At 37.0% G+C, this 10,251-nt stretch overlaps 1 protein-coding gene across 1 annotated transcript; it reads left to right on the forward strand.

Moving 5' to 3' along the window:
* The first annotated feature begins 1,688 nt into the window (after positions 1-1,688).
* LOC136282579 (uncharacterized) lies at positions 1,689-8,709 on the forward strand. Its single transcript, XM_066170258.1, has 13 exons — positions 1,689-1,763; positions 3,563-3,848; positions 4,454-4,536; positions 5,171-5,240; positions 5,689-5,771; positions 6,139-6,208; positions 6,453-6,533; positions 6,654-6,768; positions 7,220-7,351; positions 7,609-7,696; positions 8,166-8,188; positions 8,301-8,359; positions 8,675-8,709. The coding sequence occupies exons 1-13, from the start codon at positions 1,689-1,691 to the stop codon at positions 8,707-8,709; spliced, it is 1,200 nt and encodes a 399-aa protein (XP_066026355.1).
* Positions 8,710-10,251: the final 1,542 nt, after the last annotated feature.

Here is a 10,251-nt window from a genome sequence, read left to right on the forward strand (position 1 = left end):
CCGGCACATTAAAAGAGGGCTATTTACATGTAGTTAAGGAGACTTATTGAACCTGATGACGTCCACAGCCATACCCCCAGGGGTACCTACCGACCAACTCTCCCGTCCCCTGATAACAAGCGCTCCAACTGTTTAGGAACTGGGCATGCTCTGATGGTAGTTTGGATCACAAGACGCTACGGAACAGGTAAAATGAAGCATGATATCCAAAGTGAAATACTTTCTAGAAACCTTTCCAGTTATTTGAAGCTATGTACTCACTCTCAGCATCTGAAAATGGATGTTCATAAATGGTGCCCCATATATATTTCCATGTCTTTTGCTATCGACACTTTGTTGTGATATTAAAGCTTCAATCCAGTCTAGTCACTTTTTTTCTTTTCATTGCCTGTCCGTCAAACTGTGTAATGCACTTGTGGCCAAAAATTACTTAATGATCACTGCTTGTGGTCAAAGGTTTAAAATCATCTCTTTTGTATCATTCACGGGTCCGAAGAGCAAAGCTTACTGTTAGGGAGGAATGTCAGTTAATTTATAGGCAAGTGGTTTCATGCTACGTATGCTTATTTTCCTATGCTCGCAAGCAAACCAAGCATCAAAGACAAAACAGCTCGTTTGAAGACTTGGTTTCCTTGAGGGAGGACGCGCTCTTTTCATTATTTCCTGGAGAGCTCCCGATCTTTCTCATTCTCCTATCCAGAACCTTTCATTTGCGAAGAAGTCTGTGCTAAATTCTTGCGGTCAGAAGTCCGCGCATCGTGGTGACCAAAGCAACCAACAGCCCTAGACTAGTTTACCTGCGCAATGACACACCCCTTTATTTTTCCTGACAAGCTGCCAATCTTTCTCATTCTCGTTTCTTGGACTTGTCTGTTGGTTTTGCAATCACTTTGAGTAAATGAGAGCCTGAGGCAGTCTATGGGCGAACGTTTATTAAAACCTGTCAATATCCTCCTATCCAGCAGTCTGCGCACTCGGGCAGTTTCCCGCGCTTTCCTAAACCATTGCAAAGGCGCCTGAAAACGAGGCAGAAGTTACGTATACTTGCTAATCTGTTGATTAGTTAATTATCTCGTCTGTTACGTCATCACGACCGCGAAAATTACAACCCGTCATTATAACTTTGCGTTGGTTGGAGTTAGGCTCGTCATGAGTCATTTGGAGTAAAATTCAAGGTGATGGAAGGAATCAAAGAGATGAATTCTCTCAATGTGAGTACTATTCATTGTTAATTTTTTTTCTACTAAGGGTGGTTAAAATGAGCTCCTAGCTATATTTCGTCAGACAAATTCGGAATTTGTCGTGTGCCAGGCCTTTGGGCTCTTGCATACATGAAGTTGAGTTTTCTTTAAATGAAAAGAAAAAGGAGAATTTATATGTGTTAGAGGAGGAAGCGAAGAGACAAAGCGTAGGAAATGAAGGACCAGATGTAAACGCAAAGGACTCATATCCCCAAAACTCAAGTGAAAGTGACACCGTTTGAAATGAACACGGAGCAGGGAAAAAAACGGAGCTGGGGACCCAAAAAAACTCCAATGGGCGGGTACCAAAGCAAGCGCAAGGAAATCCTATTCTTAGTTATTGACAACTACGGCCAACTAATAAACATAAAAGTCTGCTAAATCAAGATGCGTAAGTCTTAGATAATCAAAATACGTCTCTTGTACAAATAAAGCAACAACACAACCATGGCAACAACAAAAACAACAACAACAACAGTCTTAGAGATCGACGGAATAGCACCTCTCCGGGTGGACTTGTTGGTAGTCCAAAATGGCTCATAGTAAGAACAAATCTGACTAGGTTTCGATCTTTCAGTGTTTTGTATGGTTAAGAACAATGAAAATTCGGAAAGATTTTGTCGCGGCAAGTGGATCTTTTCACGCGTAAAATGAAATAAAATGCGCGCGCTTCATCATTTCATGAGCAGATTTGTCAAGTGAAAAGGACCCCAGGTAAGTGCAGACAGGACATAGGCACAAAACAAAATATTTTCAAGACAACATAGTTCTATGGAAAACATTGCAAGATAGAATTTCTGAACAAGGTTTTTTCCTATTCGTGTAATAGTACGGTATTTTTGCGCGCGCTTACAGGTTGGAGAAAGACTTATTTACTAACGAGGTTTCGTTTCTACTGAATTGCTCATCTCATTCGTCATTCTTTTTGTTCGAAATAACTTTTCAATTTTTGGGGACGATCGCCATCAAGAGAAGTGTCAGGGCACGGCGTGGACCCTGGTTACGAGTCAAAACACTGTCTTTACAGGGGAGGGGCAGTGAATAACTTTAAGGCTGAAACATGGCGAACTTTTCGGTTGTGTCCTCGTGTACCGGTACACAAAGGAACGAAACATTAACGAACTGCGTCACAACTCCATGTATGGATATGAAAACAATAGGAATTCCCCCATGTACCGGTACACCAGGACAGCCCCAACTTTTCTAACGAATCACAATCGATCGTCTGGCAGACGTTATGGAAGGAGGGTATTAGAGGGTATTGGACAGAGTATATCTGTCCAAAAACGTGAAGGAGAACTCTAAGTGATCGATAGAGATAAAAGCAATCTTCAGCCGCTCGTTCATTTTCTTTAAACGTCTACTTTAGTATGGAGGCCGTTTCTTTGTCGAATTGCTCATTGTCGTAGAAATGCAATAATCTACCTTTTTTTAAGAAAGAACGCAGTTGGATTATTTTACCTATTACAATGGCTCACTTTTAAGCCTATTTTTAACATTTCCCAATGGGGCGAAATTGTTCACATAATCTGGATGCTAGAACAGTGGAGGAAAAATGATGATGATGATGATAATGATAATGATGAATTTCATCACATGTCAAATGACGTCGAGCAGAGGAGGAATACCACCCCCCACCCCCCTTTCCCCACTAATGAAGGGGCACCTAAAATATCCCTAGCTATGCAATATATTAAAAGTGTTGCTTGAAATCAATTAAAACAACCCAAACTAATGCTACATACAACTAACCTTGTCTAACGTGCACTAGATTCTGCTTATTTTGAAACCCTGTTTATTAAATCTCTTTGAGTCTACTATGCATGAACTTATAAGGATTTACCAGCTTTTGGTTTACCATGCAGTCTGTATATTGTGACAGAACTCTAAAGAATGAAGATTTAGTATGTATATCATACATGAACTACTTGAACCTCTAAAGGAATCAAGACCAGAGTAATAGTTTGTTTACTTTTCTCAAATGACTTTTCTCCTTTTTAATATGTTAAAAAAAATGTTTATTTGTTTCATTTTAAACTTGATGCATAAGCTGCCTTAAAGTTAGGAACCTAATAAGTACTACGTTCTTGAGTTTAAATATAGAATTATGTATGCAGCGGCTGGCTTCAAATGGGGTTTCAAATAAGTGTAGTGCATGCTGTGCTTCAGGAACAATTTGTATCAAAAGACTCGATCATAACATTTAAATGCCTTTTTTAATTAATCATTTATATTATAACAGCAAATAGGAAGTTTATTTATACTTTTCTCTTTCACAGTTTTTCAGCTAAGAAATAATTGTTATGATTTTTTACTTTCAGAATGCTACTCCCAGTTCTAGCGAGTCGATAAAAATTGACGAAGAGAAGCTTGACCGTTACGTAGGGAGTATAATAGCAGCAGCCGCATCAAGCTTGCAGGACGTAGTGATAAGGGTATCAAGCAGCACTAGACAATCAGAGAAAGATTCTGATAATGGTGTTGCATCATCTTTAAATGTGTGTGGAATCTTGACATTATCCTACAGTGAAGTGACTCCAAGTGAGAGTCTTACTGCAGTCTGTGAGCCTGAGGGAGGAACTCCAGTCCATGCCTTTATTCAAGAAGGTAAGAAATATGAGAAATATGTTGCCCAATTCCTGGGGCCTCATATTTCTGAGTTGGAATTGATGATCCCAGTCAAGAAGGTAATTACTGCTGTTTAATGAGTATGTTCTATTGCAAGTAGTTCAGCCAAGGGCTGCCGTTAGCCTTTTGTATATTCCAATTGGAATATTCTCTCAATCTGTTCTTACCTAGGATAGTTAACTTTATTTGTAAAATTTGCCAATGTTTTTAAACCCTTTAACTTAAATATCTGAATGTTAATTCTCCCCACTAGCTTCTACACATTTCCTTGTAAATTAGTTATGAGTATTTGGTTAAATCAAGGTAAAAAGTTCTACCAGATAAGTTTGAGAAATCTCACTACCTGTTTGCCTCATAATGTGTGAATATTACAGGGAGAAGTAACATGTTAAATAGGGTTAAGCTGAAGAAAAAGTAATTTGTAGTTATTATGCATTTGTAGACTCAGCATAAACCTCACCATGAAGGAACATTAGTTGATGTTCTATCATGGGGAGTAATCAAGGAATTTTCTGTGAATGTTTACTTATCTACTAAACATAAAAATAAATGTTCAAATTGTCTACCATTTGACCTCTTCATAGTGACTGTTCAGGAAAGCTCTGATCCCCCTGTTGATCAGCCTCCCCAGTCTCCATCGACACTTGAGCCCAGTGGCAAGAAGATCGTAAGTAGAGAGTTCAATGGAACTTGCATTTGGTATAAAAGAACCTTTGATTTATTTTAATTAGTGTTCATATATTCATTCATATATTGATTTTATTTTCACCTTCATTTGCCAAAGGATGATGTAAGAGTGTCCTTCAGCAAGTGGTGGCTGTTGATTTTCCGGATCATGTGTACTATAGGTGGCCTCGGTCGACATATCGGCCGATACATCGGCCGATATATCGGTCGACTATCGACCGACTATATCGACTATCGACCGACTATATCGACTATCGACCGACTATATCGACTATCGACCGACTATAGGTCGACAGTCGACAGTCGACCGACTATCGCCCGATAGTCGACCGACTATCGGTCGACAGTCGATAGTCGACCGACTATCGGTCGATAGTCGACCTATATGTCGACCGAGGCCACCTATAGTACACATGATCCGATTTTCCTTAAGCTAACCTTAATTATCAATGGGCGCAACAACAGTCACCCAAGGCTAATGAGAAGGAAAATGTGTAATATAGAATGAATAACGTAGACAGTTAACCTGTTTAACAATCAAGACAGTGGTTAAGAAGTTCAACCAACATGGGCTGATCATTGATTAATGATTGAATGATTTTATTCTTGATTAGAAATCCGGCCGGTTCAAATGGCCACGAAAATCTTCAGCAGTTAGGCCAACAAATGAGGACACTGAGAAAGGTTAATTGTAATTTAACTATCTTTGTGTTGAAAAAATGATTTAAAAGTGTTTTAACCCTTTAACTTAAATATCTGAATGTTAATTCTCCCCACTAGCTTCTACACATTTCCTTGTAAATTAGTTATGAGTATTTGGTTAAATCAAGGTAACAAGTTCTACCAGATAAATTTGAGAATTCTCACTACCTGTTTGCCTCATAATGTGTGAATATTACAGAGAGGAGTAACATGTTAAATAGGGTTAAGCTGAAGAAAGAGTAATTCGTAATTATTATGCATTTGTAGACTCAGCATAAACCTCACCATGAAGGAACATTAGTTGATGTTCTATCATGGGGAGTAATCAAGGAACTTTCTGTAAATGTTTACTTATTTACTAATTCACTTTAATTCAATTTCATTCAATTTACTAAACATTCAAATTGTCAACCATTTGATCTCTTCATAGTGCCTGTTCAGGAAAGCTCTGACCCCCCTGTTGATCAACCTCTCCAGTCCCCATCATCACCAGAGCCCAGTGGCAAGAAGAGCGTAAGTAGAAAGTTCAATGGAACTTGCATTTGGTATAAAAGAACCTTTGATTTATTTAATGTTCATATATTCATTAATTTATTAATTTTATTTTCATTTCATATTTTTATTTATAATTTTTATTTTCATTTGCCAAAGGATGACGTAAGAGTGTCCTTCGGCAAGTGGCGGCTGTTGATTTTCCTTAGGATAAACCTTATCAGTGGGCGCATTAACAGTCACCCAAGGCTAATGAGAAGGAAAATGTATAATATAGAATAAATAATGTAGACAGTTAACCTGTTTAACAATCAAGGCAGTGGTTAAGAAGTTCAATCAACATGGGCTGATCATTTATTAATGATTGAATGATTTTATTCTTGATTAGAAATCCCGCTGGTTCAAACGGCCACGAAAGTCTTCAGCAGTTAGGCCAACAACAGAGGACACTGAGAAAGGTAACTTGTAATGTATCTTTATTTGTGATGAAAAAATTGAGGCAGTTACATTCTATCATGCTTAGGGTTTTACTGACAGTAAACTCTCGTATCTGATGAGTGTTTTCCTATGAATGATAGATAAAATACCTAAAGGTGAGATAATTAATGTATAATTAATTTAACGATTTCTTCTGATTAATTAACTACAGTTGAATTAAAAAGGAAATGTCACTATTAAATAAAAATTTTTCAATCCCTGCAGACTCACAGGTTGGAGTACATCGCATTGCTTTTGAAGAATCTCATTGTGATGAATATGTCGGCTCTTTTTTCACAAAAAGTGGTGAGTGATTGAAATCACAATTTAGGCTCGAGTTTTTGGTTCATTTAGTTTAAGAAAATAAGTCTTAACAGTGGTACGTTAATCTTTTCTGAAAGGAGTTTTAAACATTTCTTTATTCAGATCATTGTGACGAATCAGGCAATGATGTTTTCCTTTTGAACACTGGGAAGGTACCTTTGGTATCAAAACTGTTCCGAAGGTCAGAATCAAAGACGCTTGCTGAAAATCTCTGCTCGTAAGTGAGAGTATTTCTTTAATTCTATGTTAATGACTATACTATGTTTATTACTATGTTATCCAAAAGAAAACTTTTTTAAGGTGGTAATTAGATGCACACTCTGCTCTGGATATTTGGGATCCAGTTGAAAGTGCGATGTAGGTACTCACATGATGGTCATATACAATTCAATCATTCCCTATCGTGCAAAATGCAATGAAATTGAGGTCAATTTTTTGTTTCCTGCAATGCAAGATTTTACATCTTGTATTACCAATCATTATAACTATAATGTGGGTTAATCATCTTTGTTGGATCTCTGAATTCAGAGATGTAGAAGAATACATAAACAAAAATCTTGTCACGGACAAATTCACAGTTGTTATCCATGGAGAGGATGATGGTGCAAAGCTTTGTTCATTATAACTATAATGTGGGTTTATCATCTTTGTTTGATCTTTGAATTCAGAAATGTAGAAGAGTTTGTCCTGAAAAACCTGGTCACTGACAAATTCACAGTCATTATTCATGGAGAGGATAATGGTGCGAAGCTCTGTTCCCTTCATTTGGCGAAAAAATTTTACAAACTATTAAAGACCAGGTAAGAGAAGTTTGTACTGATGGAAACATATACCTACTTCAAATATTAGCAACCAAATCAACAAAGTCAGAAGTCAGATGATAAATTTGGTGAATTATACTGGTACTGGTAAAAAGCAACTGATGATGCTGATAACTTTGTACATCAGCGGATGTATTACAATTATTTTCCTAAACGGTACAGAATATGGTTTTATCTGACAGATTTTAGTAATGATATATATCAAACTGTAACGTTTCTTTCTTTTTTTTCTGCAGGTTCTTTGAAGGATTGAACTTTTGCATCATTTTAAAGGCCAAATTCACCCTGAAAGCTGTTTTCAAGCTTGCCAAACCCATTCATCCCGTGAGTATAAGAAACAAATAGTTTATTTTATAACTGAAAAATATGATACTGCTTGATTTTTTATATTCTTGTAAAATTAAAACCAAGTGGATTTAATAAAATTGATTTTACTGCACTTGGTTTGAGTTCATAAAACTAAAATGAAAGCCATTGACTTTAAAAAATGCAATCAGAAGTAAAGCAGAGACTGTTAGAAACAGATTATCTGGTTTCATTAACTGAGTCAATAATGTAAATTGACCGCTGTAAAGAGTTTCTTAAGCTGATGTTTCAAGTGTTAGTCCTTCGTCAGAGCAAAAGAAGGATTCTATTAGAACTAAAAGATAAAGCATGACTGTGAACTGCCTATAGAAGGGTTAAATGAGATTGAACACGTTGTAATAAATTCGTGTTATACATGTGAATGGCTGACAGGCTCAAGTTTATGCTAAGATTTTATGAATCTGAAAAATATTTTTGTTATTAGTAGACAATGGAAGTTTGTGTTTTCAAGTAACAGCAAGATTAAAAAGAAATTTTCATTGAAAAACATCTGTCAAAAATGGGAAGTTATTAAGTTGTACCATAATTCATGTCATTTGCTGACAATGTTCATCTTTTTTAGGAACAATGTGAAGCAAAAGATTTCTATGGTAAATGACGTTGATGAACTTGTGTTCCACGGTAAGAACTTCATTGAAAGGTGTACGAAGTATGTGCTAGAAAAGAATATAAATACATCTTTTTAGCATTTTCAAATGATGGAATGGCATAGCGATGAAGTTTAAGTTTGATGTTGTGATGTACTGGATTGCATTACATTCCGTGACATTTAATCAGTAGGTACAAATTACGACAAGTGCAATCAAAAGTTAAAGTGAAGAAGAAGTGAAAACAATTTTGGATTCAAAACTCCTTGGAAAGCTTATTGTTATATTAGCATTTAATGTGTTAAATTATGAGTGTTTGTCAGTTGATTTCCTTTTTGTTTTGTTCTAGGTATTCCGGACACAGTTCTCCGTTATACATGCTAGTTACTACAGATATCATGTTAGGGTTGGGGGGGGGGGGGGGGGGGAATGTTTCATATTGTCTTTTCTTTGTTTTTATATTGTAAACAGAGATTCAAGTTCTGTCAGATTTTTCTATACTTCAGTATGCCATGTCAGGGACGGACGGGGGGGGATGTTTCTTATCGCCTTTTCATTTCATGTATCAAGATTATTCTAAAATATTCTGCATACCAATGTTGCATGCCGCCCATGGCAGATTAGTTGTCAAGCTGTTGCACAGTGATTGATGTAGGAAGTACTTGAGAGATCAGAGGTTTCTCAGTGTCATTGTTAGGCCTTCAGTAACAAGATCGTATCGGTTTTACCCAATTTCTTCCAGATATGTCTCTGTTCTGATCATTAGGAAGCACTGAAAGCAAGAGCACTGAAGATACATTGTAGGGGATTTTTTAGGGTTTTCAAATTTTAGGGGCTTTTTTTAGGATTTTCAAATTTAATAGTATCTTCAAGAGAATAAGTCATGAATAAGTTTTAGTCTTTTTAACATGGAGAAGTGCATAATGTACTCGCCATCAAGATCAGTTGTGTCTCCTAGTGTTACATCACAAACTGGCTGCAAAGCACATTGCATGCTTATTTCTTGCAGAGACCCTTGAGGATCTCCTGAAGAAGAGCAGCATAACAACAGCTCTCTCTTTCTGTAGTATTCATCATTTTATTTACTACCGAATGTGACAGCAACCAATGACTGTGCATCATGCAGACTGTTATATAGCTAATCATTATAACAATTGGGCATATTTTTTTTCATTTTGTAAACTGAAATAAATATCTATATATACATACATGAAAAAAGAAGTGATTATCACCAAAGCTGACTGTTGAACATGCATTCAGCTAGAGTTTTCATAAGAACTCTACAAGTCGCCGTCGAATAAAACCAGCGGTGTTTTTAATTCAAACAAGCGCCAGGGAAATCCAAAATGACGGACGAAGTAGAAGAAGATTTGCAAAATAAGACGTTTCGGTGTCATTAACGCCCGATATTCGTCGTGTTTTATTTATTTTGTGTCTCCAAGATGAAGACAAGATTTACCACCGTTGATCTTTGCGCGGTGATCACAGAGCTAAGGGGAAGGTGAGATTATTATCGACGAAAACATTTCGTTGTCGAGTGCTTCCTCTTCTGCTTCGAGTTTTCAGTTGATGGCACTTTGAATTATCATCTTACTTGCTGAACTTGATATAAATCTCTTTTTATGACAGCCTCCTTGGCATGAGGGTGGCCAATGTATATGACATCGATAGCGGCAAGACCTATCTTCGATCCTTAAAGTTAAGCTTAATTGGACGCCATCGTAACGTGAACTCGAGCTTCCTGAAAAAAATAGGTGATTTTTCACGTGAGGCTGTAGTAACTACTCTACCTCGTTGACAGTTTTGTTTAGGATAGCTTAAGCAAGTTCGGTCATGATAAAACACAGACTGCAGACTGTGCAGGCCCCTAGAAAGAAATGTCATCAGATGACCTGTTCGTCTCGTCCTAGGAGATCGTTTCATTCT

This window comes from Pocillopora verrucosa, chromosome 7 (genome assembly GCF_036669915.1).
Source record: "Pocillopora verrucosa isolate sample1 chromosome 7, ASM3666991v2, whole genome shotgun sequence".
NCBI lineage: Eukaryota > Metazoa > Cnidaria > Anthozoa > Scleractinia > Pocilloporidae > Pocillopora > Pocillopora verrucosa.

Excerpts from the sequence above, each read along its gene's own strand:
- LOC136282579 (XM_066170258.1), top strand. The coding sequence starts at position 1,689 with ATGGCAACAACAAAAACAACAACAACAACAGTCTTAGAGATCGACGGA. Across the intron at positions 6,769-7,219 it reads CTTGCTGAAAATCTCTGCTC|AAATGTAGAAGAGTTTGTCC; the intron begins GTAAGTGAGAGT and ends CTTTGAATTCAG. Across the intron at positions 7,697-8,165 it reads TTGCCAAACCCATTCATCCC|ACAATGGAAGTTTGTGTTTT; the intron begins GTGAGTATAAGA and ends TGTTATTAGTAG.